General features: G+C 44.3%; 1 protein-coding gene across 1 annotated transcript in view; it reads left to right on the top strand.

The window, feature by feature from the left end:
• Nucleotides 1–242: 242 nt before the first annotated feature.
• Nucleotides 243–19,959, top strand: part of gpr156 (G protein-coupled receptor 156) — a 40,764-nt gene continuing 21,047 nt past the window's right edge. The window contains exons 1-4 of the mRNA XM_068039949.1: nt 243–359; nt 3,695–3,819; nt 9,991–10,129; nt 19,350–19,460. Coding sequence (XP_067896050.1) covers nt 243–359; nt 3,695–3,819; nt 9,991–10,129; nt 19,350–19,460 — 492 coding nt within the window. The remainder of the gene's footprint in view (nt 360–3,694; nt 3,820–9,990; nt 10,130–19,349; nt 19,461–19,959) is intronic.

Raw genomic sequence — 19,959 nt, 5'->3', positions numbered from 1 at the left:
GATTTGAAAATTGTTGATGCCTCAAACTGTGTGCCACCAAATATCAGCCTTCAAGAGTGTAGTAGAGAGAGAACATTTGAAGTGAATAAATATATCATATCAAATATTGTATGTTCAATTTTCTTGTTGTATGCATTCTATTTGGCAGAATGGGTGCAGGCTGCCCTCCTGTGATGAACCTGCAGTATTTCAGCACACTCTGTGACTAATAGCGGAAGACATTGAAGTGTGTGGCTCGCAATATGGAGATACCTCCAAACTGCAGTGCTGTGTGCAGCTCTGCAGACTGCACCATCGATCCAGCCATGGACACAGAAGATGGGCAGCGACTTCTACAGCAGATGTGTAATATCCAAGTAGTAAGTAAAATCTAAATAAAAGAAGTGCAAATAGTTTGATCATTTTATAAATCATTTCATATTTTAGCCAGGAGTTTATTCCCCTTAAGTCCCTGAAGGTGCTGACTTGTGCAAGGATATAGTGTGGCTGGGATAAAGTTCCAATGGCATTAACCATCTCTGTTGCCTAAGTGGATATCTCCACTTGTAGACCTAGATCAGTGTGTCATTGGCTGATACCATAAGAGTTGGAGGCAGGGCAGCAGTTGCAGGAGTCACAACAAACCATTTACTTTACAAACAAAGTCTATTTACTCAGCAGAGACTATTTAAACAATGCAGCAGAGCAAACAGTCCACAGAGTCTATTTAAAAAAAAATCTCCGTGAACTACAACAAACAGAACTCATGACCGAAACTTCGATAAAAGCGTGGTGATTTCTCCAGCAAAATGCAGTGAATGGAGGATAGTTACATACAAATTATATGTATAAAATTAAGCACAGTCACTACAGCAGTGTGGTCGCCAGGCGTGACTGATGGGGGAATTACTCAGTCATCTCTATTCTGGCAGGGAATAGTGGTATCATTATATGCAGCTGGCCTAGATAGCAATCACCAATCTTATTTAAACATGGAGATCATCTCTGCTGGACCTGATCCTGAGCTTCAATTGATATCACACGTGTACTTTTCAGCATAAAAATCAAGAGTAGAAACAATGACAGTTTGAATCTTTTTGCCTCCTCACTAATCCAGATGCACTGAGTCCAATTTGCACTCTATTTATTACCCTGGCTGAGATCAGGTGACCTTGATTTCTTTTTAATATTGGTGTCCATCTCTTTTGCAAGTCTGTCAAAACCCTACGGTCGGTTTCTCATCCTTCCCACAGAACCGAAACATCCCTAACTAAAGTCGACCAACATTCTTCCTCAACCTCTGCAGCCTTCGAAATAGTCGACCGCGTCATCCTCCTGTGAAATTGCCCTTGCTTGCTTCCATTCTTACCTATCCAATTGCATTTCAAGCATCTCTATCAATGGCCTTTCTTTCCACTCCCACATCAACATCTTCTACAGACATGACTAGCTTTCAGTGGTACACAGATGATACCTCTCCACTATCTCTCTTAATTTATCTATGCATCTGTGCAAACAGATAACTTGTCCAACTTAGTCCCTAACTTGAGCTCTAACTTCCTCCTAAACACTGGGAAAACTGAAACTATCATCTTTGGCCCCTGCCACAAACTCCAAACCCTTGGCCAAGTTTCCAACTCCTTCCCTGGCTGCTGTATGAGGTGAACCAGACTGTTTGCAACCTAGAATCAGAATCGTAGAATCATAGCTACTATGAAAGCAAAATACTGTGGATGTTGAAAATCTGAAATAGCAACAAGAAATGCTCAGCAGGTCTGGCAGTTGTGTGCCCATTCACCAGCCTATGTTCTCTTGAAGTCTATCATTATCCTCCTCACAGTTCACTATGCTTCCACGTTTGGTGTCATCAAATTTTCACAATGTACCATGTACATCCAAGTCTAAGTCATTATTATAGATCAAGAAAAGCAGTGGTCCAAGAACCAACCTGTAGGGAACCCCACTCTATGCTGTTCTCCAGTCTGAAAAACAACAGTTTACCACTACCCTCTGTTTCCGGTCACTCAGCCAACTTCATTTTCATGCTGCCACTGTCCTTTATTACTTCATGAGCTTCAATAAGGAAGGAAAATGGAATTTTGGCATTTATTGCAAAAAGAATGGAGTATAAAAGTAGGGAAGTGTTGCTGCAACTGTACAAGGCATTAGTGAGACTGCACCTGGAGTATTGTGTACAGTTTTGGTCCCCTTACTTGAGGAGGGATGTAGTTGCATTGGAGACAGTTCAGAGGAGGTTCACTAGATTGATTCCAGAGATGAAGGGTTTGTCTTATGAAGAGAGATTGAGCAGTTTAGGCCTTTACTCTCGAGAGTTTAGAAGAATGAGAGGAGATCTAATTAAGGGCTATAAGATGATTAAGGGGATTGACAAAGTAGACGGAGAGAGGCTGTTTCCTCTTGTGGGGCAACCTAGAACAAGAGGTCATAGTTTTAGGATAAGGGGTAGCAGAGTTAAAACAGAGATGAGGAGAAATTACTTCTCTCAAAGGGTCGTGAGTCTGGAATTCACTACCCCAGAGTGCGGTGGATGCCGGGACATTGAGTAAATTTAAGGAGGAGATAGATTTTTAATTAGTAATGGGTTGAAAGGTTATGGAAAACGGGCAGGAAAGTGGAGTTGAGCCCGAGATGAGATCAACCATGATCGTATTGAATGGTGGAGCAGGCTCGAGGGGCTAAATTGCTTTCTCCTGCTCCTAGTTCTTATGTTCTTATATGGGGATAATGTGGGAAAAAGACATTGAAGTGGATGATCAGTCATGATGATATTGAATGGTGGGGCAGGCTCGATGGGCTGAATGGCCTTCTCCTCCTATGTTCAGGTTATCAAAAACTCTGCCACCCCTATCACAGTTCCACTCACCCAGCACTACAGTACTTAGTGACCTACAAAAACGCTTAAACTTTCAATTCCTCTCACTTTGACCTTATGCACCTCAACACCCAATCCTGCATTTTTCCCCACACTTAATGGTCATGCTCTTAGATGCCTACATTCTATCTTGGAAATTTCCTCCCTATACTCCTTTTGTCTCTATGCATCCATCACTTTCTTTGAAAACCAATTTCTTTGAACAAACTTGGTCACCTCACCTCCCATTTTGCCTTGGTGTCCATTTGTTTCACCTATGCCTCTCTGAAGCACCTTGGGAAGAATTCCAATATTAATATAAGTGCAAATTATTGTTTCATGGTGCACAATAAATAATAATGTAGAATTCATCAGTGGAATTTGTACTTTGTGTCACGGTTAGATTGGTACATGATGTGCAATATAGGGTAAAGGAGTGCTTTAACACAGTAACTTGTCTGAAATAAAGCTGGAAATGTGACCAAGTCACGGAAAACACAATTATGAAATTCCTTGATAACAAAGGTTACGTTGTATTTCCCAGATAGAGGGGCTATACCCTGGACCTGATCTGAAGTGCTCGATGCTGGATTTCAATAAAGGAAATATGTTTCGTCCCCATTACTGACAGCATTCCACTTGGCAAGCACAAAAAATTGGCTCAAACCCATAAACTTTTATATTTAAAATTTTTGGATGGTGTTTGCTCAGGATAATTTTGTTGTATGAGTACCTGTCAAATAAAACTGGGGTAATTTTCTTTAAATAATATTTGTAGTCATGAGTAAGGGCTTTTGTGTTCACAAAGTTTGTTTATAATAACACCTATGATTTTCTTGACAGAAGATAATGTCTGACGTCAAACATATCTCCCCTGTATTATTTGGAATGATGTGCACCTTATTATCATGTGGGATTCTCCTTGCACTCTTCTTTCTTATCTTCACCATCAAATTCAAAAATAACAGGTACAATACGTAGAATAATGCATTTCTAATGTCAACTTTAAACTTCTGAGATCGAAGTCTCCCCCACCCTCACCTTAGCCAACTTATTAGATAAGAGAGCTAATTGACACTGAATTATGTTGATCAGAAAAGACCAGTCGCTGGTCCGTGCTGAATTGTGCAATTAACCTCAGTGTCCCCAGGTAGAGAGATTGCCAAGTATCTTTGTATCTTGAATAAAGGCAGGGTCAGACACCTAGGGCAGGATTTTAAAGCCTCTCTCTGCTGGGAACAGTGGCGGGGAGACAATGAAGATAGGAATAGAGGAGGCCCGCCACTGACCCCAACAGGCCCTGCACCCATCTCGGCAGCAACGAGACATCGTGGTGGCAGCCCGCCACTTGGCGATGGAACCCGCATTAAAATATGTTAATGGTTACTTAACATGCAGGCTGCAGCGATTCTGCTGGCAGGTTGGTATCTTTGTTCTGGTGGCTGGCAATGCAGCCTTCGAATCCCCCTTCGGGGAAACATGGCGCGCCACCAGTGGGGTGGGGGGAGGAGGTGTTTTTCTCTGTGCAGGAGGAGGGGAGCGGGGTTACAATGTTTCTGATTGGTCAGGTGGGTGATGGGAAGGGGTAAAGGACAAACGTTTCGAACTTTGTTGGGGGGGAATGGTCAAATTTTCAAGGTAGGTATTCTGGAGGGAAAAAGGGCAGGAATGAAGTGTAATGCCACTTTGGGGGGGGGAGGTGGGAGAGTGCATGGAAAGGTTATTTTATTCATTTTTATAATCTTTAATGTAACTGTCCCTTTAAATTTTAAATGCTGAATTAGGGCTGTAAGCCCTTTAAAAATGGTGCTGGCGCCTGCGCATTGGCCTGCCCGCATCACGTCATTGGTTGTGGGGGGGGGGGGGGTAGGAGGAGAGGGTGGTGACAGCTCTGCACATGGTAATGAGACACTGTGTTTAGAATCGCAGCGTTTCTGCGACGTGGGCCCCGTGCGTGCTGGCCACAATTTTTTGAGCCTGATGCCTATTTCAGCATTGGGCTCTTAAAATGCAGCCCATTGCTACATATTGTTACGACCAAGGCGGGAGGAGTGCACTGTTAATTCAGTCCCCCTTCTCCACAAGTCACAACATATTCTTTAAAATTTTCCACTTGTTGAAACAATCAATTGGATACACTATTTTCCCCCCAGAATAGAACACACTAACCAGGTTTCTTTACTGAAAAACAAAATTAACAGTTTATTATAAAACAAGTCTTAACTATAATGAAGTTTTTTTAAAAAAGCACATAGATCAAATTTTTAAATATCCATACATTAAATTGTTAAAAATCCACTTTCTACTTTAACCAATTTTTAAAGTCCCTTTTCACCGTAGTCCCTTCACACTCGCACTGGCGCACACGCGCACCGCACCGCACACACCACACCACACCACGCACACACGATTTTTTAGATCAGAGCACTGTGACAGACAAAAAAACACAAATAGATCACTTGCTCATTTTTTTGAAGTAAACAGCAGATGAGATATGTTGTTCCAAAATGGCATACAGTTCAACCATCTGAGCACACAAATCTTTAGGGATCTTTAGAATCTTCCAGAAATTTAGTTCTCTTCAGGCAGCGTTGAAAGTAATTTAGCAGGCCTTCTTGAAATACAGGAAACAAGACGAATTCACAGTGAACTTCACAGAATCCTTCAGAGATATTGGAAAACGAAGCTGGGTTGTAGTCTTCTGCTCTTTTTGACTTCTCCAGGCTTGACGCACACACACGGACTAACAGCCGATCAGCTTGACAGTTTTTGCCCACCCAGATGTGCTGTGCCTGCTACTAGGCTTGTTCAATCAAAGGAGAGTTGTCCATTTTCTGCCCCTGTTGCCAGGCTTCTGCCCTAAGCCTAACCCAAGCAGCTAACAAACAGTAACACTGTTGTCTATTTAGCCCTCACTGTCCTCTTGATATTAAACATTTATTTTAGCTTAACTATAAATGCCTTTTTAAAAATATATATTTTTAGCAAAGCAGAGTCACTTTCATAATATGAAGAGTTATCAATTGGGCTAGGTATTAGAGGTCTTTTGCCCCCACCCACCATGAAACTATACCTTAGTGAGAGTTGCTACAATGAGAAGCTGGTAGAAAGGAGGAGGAAAAGTAAGAGAGAGAGGCAGAAGTAAGGCAGAAAAAAACAGAATTAGAGAGCAAGAGAAATAGAAACAGGAGAGGGAGAGAGGCAGGCTTGGGTGTTTTTTAATCAACATTATTACATTACAAATATGTCAATACTGGCATTAAAATATAGGTGATTCAGAAATCTAGCCTAGATGGAACAAACAAGATTTTATTTAGTTTTTGTAAATTTACCACTTTATGCTTAGCATGAGGGGCTGAGTGTTTTTCAATGGGACTTGGCCTGAAAATATTTCAGAACCACTTAATCAGATATTTTGTTCAGAGTTATTATCTAGAATTCCATTTGATTTTGGGCAGGACGTGTATATGATTCGTGTCCCCCCATGATAACATGGATCATTGCATCTATGGTTTTAGCTACCGACCACCACGGATATTAGACAGATTGGGCAGGCAACAAGGCAACATTGAAAATAAATAAAAATCACTTCCTAGCAGCCCAGAATAATGGTGGTGCATCATGTTCTACTAGCAAAATGGCATCAAGCATGTACAAAATTACTACTGGAGAAAGCAGGGTCCCACTGACTGCATGAGGCACAATTTTCTCATAGGGAATAGCATAGTTTAGCTGTAAGCAAAAATTGTTTTTTTACTGAACAAGTCCAATATTAGCCTGATTCAATTTAGATCTAGAATTGTTGATCCTCTGACTGCCACCTTGAGTTGGCTGCAGGTTTGTCCACTATTGTGCCTTAAGGATAAGCAGCATAGCTGAGATGGAGAACTCGGCATAGTTCAAAGGTCTCAACTCGAGTTCAGTTTTATCGTTGTACTAACGCAAGAAACAATTTGTTTTTAAAGGGAAACTCTCAAGGGTTGAAACTACTAGGTACAATAAATAGAATGGAGTGTTATGAGCAAAATGATATCAAAAATGATCTGGTTTAATGTTCATAAAATGCTTTAAAATAGTTTTTCTCCATCTTATTTTTAATTATTCCTTTATCCCCTCATCTCTTATCCTCCTATACCATTTGTGTATTCGTTTGATTTTATTTCTTCTTTCTAAAGTCCATATGATTTGTTCATAATTAAGATAAAACCCTTCCATTAATAAATTGAAAAAACGACTATACTTTTTTAAAATTAAGATTGAGACCAGTACAGTCCTACCCACTTATCTGAAACTCAGTTATGTCAACATCTTTCTTGAATCAACAAAAAAGTGACAGTCCCAGTCTCCTCTCCATGTTTATACCAAAATCTTAAGACTGTTTCAAATGCGACATTTGTTCTATACTATTCTTAAGACATTTAAAAAAAACGAAAAAGCAGTAAATGAATGTAGAGAAATTTAAAATTCAGAAATTGTCATTTTATTTTTCTATTATGACTGCTTATTTTGACAAATCATTTGTCGAGCAACTTAGAATGGTCTCCAATGTGTTGGCATAAGTGGGAAGGAGTACATAAGATTTGTTACATTAGTTCAGAAGTAAGGGTTCTAGCTTTCAAGTCATAAAAAAACTTGCATGATGGTGACTATGGACTGGATTTTATGGTAATACAAATTACAATGCATATGTAATAATCATTGTATTCACAATTTTTAAAAATTTGTTCTTGGGATCTGGGTGACCCTGACAAGGCTACATTTGTTGCCCTGAAGGGTGGTGGTGGACACCACCTTGAGTGCTTTTCTTTAAAAAAAAATTAAGACATTAAGATTCAACCACATTATGGTACTAGAGTCACATGCAAATCAGATTGTATAGGTGTCCGGTCCCATTGCCCAAAGAACATTAGTGAACCATTTGGGAACTTTATGGTCAAAAATTACAGATTTTCACAACTTACCATGAACTCATAACCTCTGGGTTACTAGTTCAGAACCATGACCACTGCACTACTGTACCCTTTTTATCCTGCAGAACACACTCTGAGGGATGTATTTTAACTTTTACCATTGGGCAGAAAACTAGCTATAGTGGAGTAATTACAGTACAGAAGGAGGCCTTTGGTAGAGCTGTTCAATTAGTCCCTACTCCCCTGCACTTTCCCTGTAGCCCTATCACCTTTTCCACTAAATACTTCTCTAATTCCCTTTTGAAAGTTATTATTGAACCTGCTTCCACCACCCTTTCAGGCAGTGCATTCCAGATCATCATAACTCACCTATGTAAACATTTTTTCCTCTGGTTCTTTTGCTAGTCACTTTAAATCTGTCTCCTCTAGTTACTGACCCTTCTGACACTGGAAACAGTTTCTCATTTATTCTATCAAAACCCTTCATGATTTTGAACACCTCTATGACATTTCCTGTTAACCTGCTTTGCCCGAAGAAGAACAGCCCCAGCTTCTCTCCTCTCTCCGTATAACTGAAGCTTTTCATCCCTTGTAACACTCTAGTAAATCTCCTCTGCACTGTAAGTAAGGCTTTGGCATACTTCCTAAAGTGTGGTTCCCAGAATTGGACGTAATACTCCAGCTGGGGCCTAGCCAGTGTTTTATAAAGGTTTAGCATAACTTCCTTGCTTGTCTACTCTCTGCCTCTATAAAGCCTTTTTAATAGACTTCTCAACTTGTCTTGCCACCTTGGAAGACTTGAGTATATACACCCGTTTTGAAATTGTTAATTTAGTTTTTATTGCCTCTCCTCATTCTTATAAAAATGAATCATCTTTGCACTTCTTCGCATTTAATTTCATTTGGCATGTGTCTGCACATTTCACCAGTCTATATCCTCCTGAAATTTGTAACTATCCTCCTCATTGTTTACTACATTTTGTGTCATTTGCAAACTTTGAAATTATGCCCTTTATACCCAAGTTCTTGTCATTAATATATATCAAAAACAGCAGTGGTCCCAACACTGACCTCTGGGGGACACCGCTACACACTTCCCACACCTCCCCCTGCCAGTATGAAAAGCAACCATTCACCATACTTTGTGTCCCTCAGCCAATTTTGTATCTCTGCAGCCATTGCCCCCTTTAATTCCACGAGCTTTTACTTTTCCTACCACATAATATATTCTATTATATGGTATTTTATCAAATGCCTTTGGAAAGGAAAATCTTGCAGGGTGCATAACAGATAAATGATCCACTACTGCCAGTTTCTCGTCTGGCAATGAGAGTTAAAATCTACCTCCTATATTTCTGCTTCAATATTGTATATCTGAACTCTTCCTCTAAAGCTACTGAAGCATAATTCTATTTTTTTTTTAAAAAAATGAAAAATCAGCTTAAAACGTTGTCTCCTTAATAAAAAAAAAAGGGCTGCAGGAGGCATCTGTATATTTTTTGAGTGGAACATGGTACCCCTCCCTAAAGCTTGCTACGTGCACCAGACCTCCTGATATCCTTACCCTGGCAAGTGTCCTAGATGCACTTTAGGTTGCCCAGTAAACTTTGGTTGCAGCACTTGTATCAGGATGTGTCACCAACAGCAACACCCCTCACCATCACATCGGTCTTCATGGGTATATGACTCTACCACCAATATAAGGGACCAAGATTCAGTAGTGTAAGCCCCCTCGGAGCTAGGTTATGGATGTTGATGTCCCAGAAACCAACTAAATCAGCACTGTGTAAAACACTGGTAAAATTTGGATTCAGGGAATGCAATGTCATGAACCAAGTTGCAAGTTTATACTTCTAAATTATACCTCTATAACCTGCCAGCAGAATCACAGACCTTCAAAGAAAACCTGGTTCTGGAATTTGATCTTCAGATTTAGGAAACTAGATTTCAGTTGTGTAAATCAATGGGGACCCACTGCGCTGACATGTCTCCCAGAATCGAAACTAAGTGAGCTCCAGTATAAATGTGGCTCAAAGGTTACGGTATAGCTGGTCTGCACCAGACTCTGCATGCTTTGATAAAAATGCAGGTTCTGTACATATTAAGAATGTGCTGCATTTTTAATAAAATGCTTATGTTGAAGAGCTTGTCATTGTAATACCTACAATTCTGTTGTGTCATATGAAGATTTGACCTTGGTGCTTTGCCCTTGCTAATTATTTCTATTAGGATTGTGAAAATGTCCAGCCCAAATCTCAACATTCTAACAATTATTGGAAGCGTTTTCACTTATGTCAGTGGATACATGTTCGGGATTGTGGAAGGGAAAACAGCTGCAGTGGAAATGTCAATCGAGTTGATCTTTCAGGTGAGGAAACATGAGGAAATATGCAATGGTGTATGTATGATTAGTCTGAGACCCAGGACTGCCCATCACTTGGATTTGCTTTGTGAATAATTTTTATCAATGCATAATATGAAGGGATTTATGTGAGCAAGAAAAACACATGGCCTAATTTAATCTGACCTGTCAGCCAGTCATAAAGTAACACTGGCAAAGTTGTTAACACCTGTGTAAGTCTTCACCATGAGCGTCATTGCTCTCAACTTATTTTAGAAGCACAAATAATCTTTTATCAAAGGCACTATTCTGAAGAAGAGCAGGGGAGTTATCCCCAGTGTCCTGGCTAATATTTATCCCTCAATCAACATCACAAAAACAGATTATCTGGCCACTATCACATTGCTGTTTATGGGTCTTTGCTGTCGCAAATCGGCTGCTGTGCGCAAATTGACTGTCACATTTCCTACATTACAACAGTTACTTCACTAACTGTAAAGCATTTTGAGATGTCATGAAAGGCACATTATAAATTATGGACGTTCAGTTTCTCTACACCTCCATCCCCCCACCAGGATGCTTTGAGGGCTCTCCGCTTCTTCCTTGAACAGAGGCCCAACCAGTCCCCATCCACCACCACCCTCCTCCGTCTGGCTGAACTTGTTCTCACATTGAACAACTTCTCCTTCAACTCCACTCACCTCCTTCAAGTAAAAGGTGTTGCTATGGGTACCCACATGGGTCCTAGTTATGCCTGGCTTTTTGTGGGGTACGTCGAACGTTCCTTGTTCCAGTCCTACTCAGGCCCCATCCTCCAACTCTTTTTCCAGCACATTGATGACTGTATTGGTGCCGTTTCCAGCTCCCGCCCTGAATTGGAAAACTATATACTTTGCTACCAATTTCCACCCTTCTCTCACCTTTACATGGTCCATCTCTGACATTTCCCTTCCCATCCTCAACTTCTCTGTCTCCATCCCTGGGGATAGGCTGTCTATTAATATTCATTTTAAGCCCACTGACTCCCACAGCTACCTCGACTACACTTCTTCACACCCTGCCTCCTGGAAGGACATCATTCCATTCTCCCAGTTTCTCCGTCTCTGATGCAATTGCTGTGATGATGCTACCTTCCACAACAGCGCTTCTGATATGTCTTCGTTTTTCTTCAACCGAGGATTCCCCCCCACTGTGGTTGACCGTGTCCAGCCCATTTTCCACACCTCTACCCTCACCAAAGAACAAACAAAGGACAAAGAACAGTACAGCACAGGAACAGGCCATTCAGCCCTCCAAGCCTGCGCCGATCTCGATGCCTGCCTAAACTAAAACCTTCTGCACTTCCAGGGACCGTATCCCTCTATTTCCATCCTATTCATGTATTTGTCAAGATGCCTCTTAAACGTCTCTATGGTACCTGCTTCCACCACCTCCGCCGGCAACAAGTTCCAGGCACTCACCACCCTCTGTGTAAAGAACTTGCCTCGCACATCCCCTCTAAACTTTGCCCTTCTCACCTTAAACCTATGTCCCCTAGTAACTGACTCTTCCACCCTGGGAAAAAGCTTCTGACTATCCACTCTGTCCATGCCGCTTATAACTTTGTAAACCTCTATCATGTCGCCCCTCCACCTCCGTCGTTCCAGTGAAAACAATCCGAGTTTATCCAACCTCTCCTCATAGCTAATGCCCTCCAGACCAGGCAACATCCTGGTAAACCTCTTCTGTACCCTCTCCAAAGCCTCCACATCCTTTGGCGCCCAGAATTGCACGCAATATTCTAAGTATGGCCTGACTAAAGTTCTGTACAGCTGCAGTATGACTTGCCAATTTTTATACTCTATGCCCCGACCGATGAAGGCAAGCATGCCGTATGCCTTCTTGACTACCTTATCCACCTGCGTGGCCACTTTCAGTGACCTGTGGACCTGTACGCCCAGATCTCTCTGCTTGTCAATACTCCTAAGGGTTCTGCCATTTGCTGTATACTTCCCACCTGCATTAGACCTTCCAAAATGCATTACCTCACACTTGTCCAGATTAAACTCCACCTGCCATTTCTCTGCCCAAGTGTCCAACCGATCTATATCCTGCTGTATCCTCTGACAATCCTCATCACTGTCCGCAACTCCACCAACCTTTGTCTCGTCCGCAAACTTACTAATCAGACCAGCTACATTTTCCTCCAAATCATTTATATATACTACAAACAGCAAAGGTCCCAGCACTGATCCCTGCGTAACACCACTAGTCACATCCCTCCATTCAGAAAAGTACACTTCCACTGCCACCCTCTGTCTTCTATGACCGAGCCAGTTCTGTACCAATCTTGCCAACTCCCCTCTGACCCCATGTGACTTCACCTTTTGTATCAGTCTGCCATGAGGGAACTTGTCAAAGGCTTTACTGAAGTCCATATAGATAACATCCATTGCCCTTCCTTCATCAATCATCTTTGTCACTTCCTCAAAAAACTCAATCAAATTAGTGAGACACGACCTCCCCTTCACAAAACCGCGCTGCCTCTCGCTAATGAGTCCATTTGTTTCCAAATAGGAGTAAATCCTGTCCCAAAGAATCCTCTCTAATAATTTCCCTACCACTGACGTAAGGCTCACCGGCCTATAATTTCCTCGATTATCCTTGCTACCCTTCTTAAACAAAGGAACAACTTTGGCTGTTCTCCAGTTCTCTGGGACCTCACCTGTAGCAATGAGGATGCAAAGATTTCTGTCAAGGCCCCAGCAATTTCTTCCCTTGCCTTCCTCATTATTCTGGGGTAGATCCCATCATGGCCTTGGGGACTTATCTACCTTAATGCTTTGCAAGACACCCAACACCACCTCCTTTTTGATAATGAGATGACTGACACTATCTACACTCCCTTCCCTAGGCTCATCATCCACCAAGTCCTTCTCCTTGGTGAATACTGATGCAGAGTACTCATTTAGTACCTTGCCCATTTCCTCTGACTCCACACATAGATTCCCTTCTCTGTCCTTGAGTGCGCCAACCCTTTCCCTAGTTACCCTCTTGCTCTTTATATACGTATAAAAAGCCTTGGGATTTTCCTTAATCCTGTTTGCCAATGACTTCTCATAACCCCTTTTAGCCCTCCTGACTCCTTGCTTAAGTTCCTTCCTACTGTCTTTATATTCCTCAAGGGATTCGTCTGTTCCTAGCCTTCCAGCCCTTATGAATGCTGCCTTTTTCTTTTTGACGAGGCTCACAATATCCTGTGTTATCCAAGGTTCCCGAAACTTGCCAAACTTATCCTTCTTCCTCACAGGAACATGCTGGTCCTGGATTCTAATCAACTGACGTTTGAAAGACTCCCTCATGTCAGATGTTGATTTACCCTCAAACAGCCGCACCCAATCTAAATTCTTCAGTTCCTGCCTAATATTGTTATAATTAGCCTTCACCCAATTTAGCACCTTCACCCGAGGACTACTCTTATCCTTATCCATAAGTATCTTAAAACTTATGGAATTATGGTCACTGTTCCCGAAATGCTCCCCTACTGAAACTTCGACCACCTGGCCGGGCTCATTCCCCAATACCAGGTCCAGTACAGCCCCATCCCTAGTTGGACTATCTACGTATTGTTTCAAGAAGCCCTCCTGGATGCTCCTTACAAATTCTGCCCCATCCAAGCCCATAGCACTAAGTGAGTCCCAGTCAATAATGGGGAAGTTAAAATCACCCACCACTACAACCCTGTTACCTTTACATCTTTCCAAAATCTGTCTACATATCTGCTCCTCTACCTCCCGCTGGCTGTTGGGAGGCCTGTAGTAAACCCCCAACATAATGACTGCACCCTTCCTATTCCTGAGCTCCACCCATATTGCCTCGCTGCATGACCCCTCCGAGTTGTCCTCCTGCAGTACAGCTGTGATATTCTCCTTAACCAGTAATGCAACTCCCCCACCCCTTTTACATCCCCTTCTATCCTGCCTGAAGCTTCTAAATTCTGGAACATTTAGCTGCCAATCCTGTCCTTCCCTCAACCAAGTCGCTGTAATAGCAACAACATCATAGTTCCAAGTACTAATCCAAGCTCTAAGTTCATCTGCCTCACCTGTTATACTTCTTGCATTGAAACAAATGCACTTCAGACTACCAGTCCCGCTGTTCTCCGCAACATCTCCCTCCCTGCTCTTCCTCTTAGTCTTACTGGCCTTATTTACTAGTTCCCCCTCATTTATTTCACTTGCTGTCCGACTGCCAGGGTTCCCACCCCCCTGCCACACTAGTTTAAACCCTCCCGAGTGACGCTAGCAAACCTCGCAGCCAGGGTATTTGTGCCCCTCCAGTTTAGATGCAACCCGTCCTTCTTGTACAGGTCCCATCTGTCCCTGAAGAGATCCCAATGGTTCAGATGTCTGAAACCCTCCCTTCTACACCAGCTATTCAGCCACGTGTTTAGCTGCACTATCTTCCTATTTCTAGCCTCACTGGCACATGGCACAGGGAGTAATCCCGAGATTACAACCCTAGAGGTCCTGTCTTTTAACTTTCTACCTAACTCCCTAAACTCCCCCTGCAGGACCTCGTCACTCTTCCTGCCTACGTCATTGGTACCGATGTGTACCACAACCTCTGGCTGTTCACCCTCCCCCTTCAGAATGCCCCCTGTCCGTTCAGAGACATCCTTGACCCTGGCACCAGGGAGGCAACATACCATCCTGGAGTCTCTTTCACGTCCACAGAAGCGCCTATCTGTGCCCCTGACTATAGAGTCCCCTATAACTATTGCTCTTCTGCGCTTTGTCCCTCCCTGCTGAACAACAGTGCCAGCTGTGGTACCACTGCTCTGGCTGCTGCTGTTTTCCCCTGATCGGCCATCCCCCCCCAACAGTATCCAAAATGGTATACTTGTTAGAGAGGGGAATAGCCACTTCCCCTTGTCCTCACTTTCCACCCCACCAGCCTCCACATCCAAAGGATCATCCTCTGCCATTTGTGCCTCGTCCAGCGTGATGCCACTACCAAATGCATCTTCCCCCTCCCCTGTCAGCATTCCGAAGGGATCGTTCCCTCCGCAACACCCTGGTCCACTCCTCCATTACCCCCATTACCTCGTCTCATTCCCACATCACCATGCAATCGCACGAGGTGTAATACCTGTACTTTTACCTCCTCTCTCCACATTATCCAAGGTCCCAAACACTCCTTTCAGGTGAAGCAGCAATTTACGTGTACTTCTTTCAATTTAGTATACTGTATTCGCTGCTCACAATGCAGTCTCCTCTACATTGGAGACCAAATGCAGATTGAGTGACCGCTTTGTGGAACACCACCACTCAGTCTGAAAGCATGACCCCGAGCTTCCGGTTGCTTGCCATTGCAACGCACACCCCTGCTCTCAGGCCCACATATCTATCCTGGGATTGCTGCAGTGTTCCAGTAAACATCAACACATCGAGGAACAGCATGTCATTTACCAATCAGGCACGCTACAGCCTACTGGACTGAACATTGAGTTCAATAATTTCAGATGATGATGGGCCCCCGTTTTTTATATTTAGTAATATTTTTATTATTTTATATTAGTTTGTTTCATCAATCATTTTTTGTTTTACCATGTGCCTGTGCACTTTTTTTTCATGTTTGTGCTTTTAGTTAGGGCTATTCTTCTGTCAATTAACACCCTCTCTGCATGAACACTATGTCTTTTAGCACATCATTAACACATGCTTTGCCTTTGCTCCATCGCCATCCAGTCAGTTATTCTCTGTGACCCTCTGTCCTATCAACACCTTGCCTTTTGTTATCTCATGCCCCACCCCCGCTTTATTTGCTTAAAACCTATTACATTTTTAACCTTTGCCAGTTCTGATGAAAGGTCACTGACCTGAAACGTTAACTCTGCTTCTCTCTCCACAGATGCTGCCAGACCTGCTGAGTATTTCCAGCATTTGTTTTGTTTTTATTTCAGATTTCCAGCATCTGCTGTATTTTCCTTTTATTATAAATTCAAGTCTGTCTCTTTCTTTACCTACCTGCACACCTACCTACCCACCCACCCACCCATCCATCGACCCGTCCGTCCACCCGTCCGTCCGTCCACCCGTCCACCTACCCGCCCGTCCGCCCGTCCGCCCGTCCGCCCGCCCGTCCGCCCGCCCGTCCGCCCGTCCGTCCACCTACCCGCCCGTCCGTCCACCTGCCCGCCCGTCCGTCCACCTGCCCGTCCGTCCGTCGTCCACGTACCCGTCCGCCCGCCCGCCCGTCCCCCCGCCTGCCCGTCCGTCCGCCTGCCCGTCCGCCTGCCCGTCCGCCCGTCCGTCCGCCTGCCCGTCCGTCCGTCCGCCTGCCCGTCCGTCCGTCCGCCTGCCCGTCCGCCCGCCCGTCCGTCCGCCTGCCCGTCCGTCCGTCCGCCTGCCCGCCCGCCCGTCCGCCCGCCCGCCCGTCCGCCCGCCCGTCCGCCCGCCTGCCCGCCCGTCCGTCCGCCTGCCCGCCCGCCCGTCCGTCCGCCCGCCTACACGTCTGTCCGTCCGTCCGCTCGCCTACCCGTCCGTCCGCTCGCCTACCCGTCCGTCCGCTCGCCTACCCGTCCGTCCGCTCGCCTACCCGTCCGTCCGCCCGCCAAACCCGTCCGCCCGCCCGCCTGCCCGTCCGCCTGCCCGTCCGCCCGCCCGTCCGCCCGCCCGTCCGCCCGCCCGCCCGCCCGTCCGCCCGCCCGCCCGTCCGCCCGCCCGCCTACCCGTCCGTCCGCCCGCCCGCCTACCCGTCCGTCCGCCCGCCCGCCTACCCGTCCGTCCGCCCGCCCGCCTACCCGTCCGTCCGCCCGCCCGCCTACCCGTCCGTCCGCCCGCCCGCCTACCCGTCCGTCCGTCCGCTCGCCTACCCGTCCGTCCGCTCGCCTACCCGTCCGTCCGCCCGCCAAACCCGCCCGCCCGCCTGCCCGTCCGTCCGCCTGCCCGTCCGTCCGCCTGCCCGTCCGTCCGCCCGCCTGCCCGTCCGCCCGCCTGCCCGTCCGCCCGCCCGTCCGCCCGTCCGCCCGCCTACCCGCCTACCCGTCCGCCCGCCCGTCTGCCCGCCCGCCCGTCCGTCCCCCTGCCCGTCCGCCCGCCCGCCAAAAGGTACGAAGCAGGGCTGCATTTCAAAATTATTTTTGAATGCGAGTAGGCAGAGGCAGACAACATCGGACCCTAAGGCCTCAATTGTCATGAAGAGTGAGGAGCTGTAATTATTTTTGTGACTGAGAAGCACAGTAATATGAGCAGAAAAATTACAGGGAATAAAGCACAGTACTGCAGTGGAGAGTGGCCAGGGGGAAGACAGCAGCCGAGCATAGAGTGGGAGCATGGCCTGAAGCAGTGAGTAGTGTAGGGCACATGGCAATTTGAGCAAGCATTTTGACATAAAAGATGTATGAATAAGAGGAGGGGAGTATTGGGCCTCAAAGCCCAATTTGAGCAGATATTCCGGTGTCTGGAAGTGGAGTATTTTTAGCTGGGGAGAATTGGAAGCAGGCAGGCAAGGACAACGTCTTCTGCGAAAGCGGGGCACATTTTGCTGGGACCAGCTGGTCGTGTTCAGGCCAGGACAGAATCAAGTCTAATCTGAAATGGCCTTTCAGAGCTGGTACTTTCAATTGGTGGGGCCCCCAAGAACCAATCTGAGCTGGCACTTTCAGGGTTAGAAGTAGGTCACTTTTGGTGGGAAGAGCAGGTGAACAGAGTGGCAAACCCCTAGATATGATTGTGGATGCTTTGAAATTTTGGGGCTGCAAGTTTGGCATTTTTTTTTTCGAGCAGTGATTTTAAAATGGTTATAAAATAGTTTCTAAAAGTAGTTTATAGTGTAGTTTTTGTGAAGTGGTTTGGAGCCCCATGTGCTCTGTCCAGTAGATTACATTTTCAGATTATTCATTTGGCTAGTACAACATCACCACCTAGTGTCCAGAGAGCTGCAACTACAGCATGACCACATACTGACATTGATTTTCCATCATAAAATGTTTGCCTGTTGCTATGGACTCTTTGTTATTTTTTACATAAACATTAGTAATGGAAAAGTTGTAACAATGGGTACTAAGGTTTGTGGCCAGAAAATGCATACCATATACTAAATCTTTTAATATAGATTGGAGAGGTTTCTGAATAAGGCAATGAGAGTTTTGAAAAAGTGAAATACTTTAGCCTATTTGTGTGCATGTAATTAATATACTAGTGGCATTGGCTTCATTAAGTCAGAATTCTTTTTTGTCTCAATGTTGCCGTGTTTCTCTCTACTTTATTATCTGCTTCTGTCTCTCATTTTCCTTTCCTAATGAAAGAGGGGGTCACATAGGGCTGCAACCACTGCTGCTTTCTTTTCTCCTCCTCTCCCAAAGTTTTTGGAAGTTCTCCATTTCCCTACAGCCAGTGTTTAATCTTCACTGGTTTCCCAGCACCAAACTGGTTGTTTAGGTTTCAAAGCACCGAGTACTTTTTACCCTATATGCAATTGCCAACATAGCTATAGAATATGCACAGCTTAGGGAGACCAAGGACAAAATAAGCAGATGTGTTTTTTTTTTTGTTACTAGGATCCTTTTTTTCAAACTGCTGAACAGGTTCATTAGAGATGTTGTCCAGCTCAGGATTTGGACAAAAGATCCTAATAAAAGCTTGATCATCTTGTAGTGGTATCGTCTGTGGGACGAGTATATGATGAATTAATTGTAAACCATGAAAGAGGAAACTGATATATCAATAGTTCTGGGTTAGAGTTAATCCATTTAAACATGCTTTGAGTACAATTCTTGGATATTTAGAAATGCTGTTAAAAATCTAGGTAATACATGACTAGGAAGCTATTACAAGATGTAAGCATGGCCAAGAGGCTTACTTCAGTCACCTGATGCAAATCCAGATATTTTGACACTCTTTAAACCCCATATTACCTATCACTGTAGTAAATAGAGTTCTGGCTTCTTATTTATAAAGACTGTAAATGCCTGGTGACTTGAAAACCAGTTTAAAAGCTTGAAGTAACTGACATCAGCCAGAGCACGAGATGCCCAAGTATATGATATTAATTATATGATCTGTGCCAATGAAGTAATGGATTATTATTTCTATATATTTGTTTTTGTTTCAGCTGTTCAACATGACTAGAAAGGTAGCTTAGTAGTGGAGACATTAAAACATTTATTTCAGATCTCTCTGGCCATGCGTTCAAGTAGTTGTTGTGCTGCCAGCATTAGTTCAGTATATTTTGTGTAATCACAAACCTTCATTCTGAATTACAGATTCGCATATGGATGCTGTGCATAGGAACCTCACTGATATTTGGGCCCGTATTAGGAAAGACATGGCGACTATACAAAGTTTTCACTCAATGTGTCCCAGAGAAGAGAGTGGTAAGCCAACAAGTGAACCTTCAGGACCATTTCTTCACCCAACCTCTCTCTACTTTTCTGAACTTTTCAACAAAGTGGCATGCTCAGAAGAAGGGGAAATGAGCAGTTTAGACTTAATGGGGGGAATTTTATGCTCTCCGCCATGGTAGAATTGGTGGGATATAATTATGCAGGTTGTGTTTTTTCAGATTCCCGATGGCAGGAAATGTTAGAGGAATTAAGTCAGCAGTGGGTTTGCGGAATTCGAGGGTTCCCCCAGCGCGAAGACGGATTGCAGCTTTGCCTTCATTTAAAAAACATGGATATTCATTACCCTATGCATAGTTACAATTTAGTCCTACCTGCACAATCAAGTGAACGGCAAATGATATTCCCGTACCACCCAGTTCACAATTATTTCACCGTAGCATGCAGCAGTTGGATTTGTGCAGTTGAGTCTCGGGTCTGTGCTCTTCTCTAACTCATCCGCTAAACTAATGCCAGCATTGGAATGGATGTT

The sequence above is a fragment of the Heterodontus francisci genome, chromosome 10 (genome assembly GCF_036365525.1).
Source record: "Heterodontus francisci isolate sHetFra1 chromosome 10, sHetFra1.hap1, whole genome shotgun sequence".
Classification (NCBI taxonomy): domain Eukaryota; kingdom Metazoa; phylum Chordata; class Chondrichthyes; order Heterodontiformes; family Heterodontidae; genus Heterodontus; species Heterodontus francisci.
Note: the sequence above shows the minus strand (reverse complement) of the source record. Positions and strands in the feature narration are given on the sequence as shown.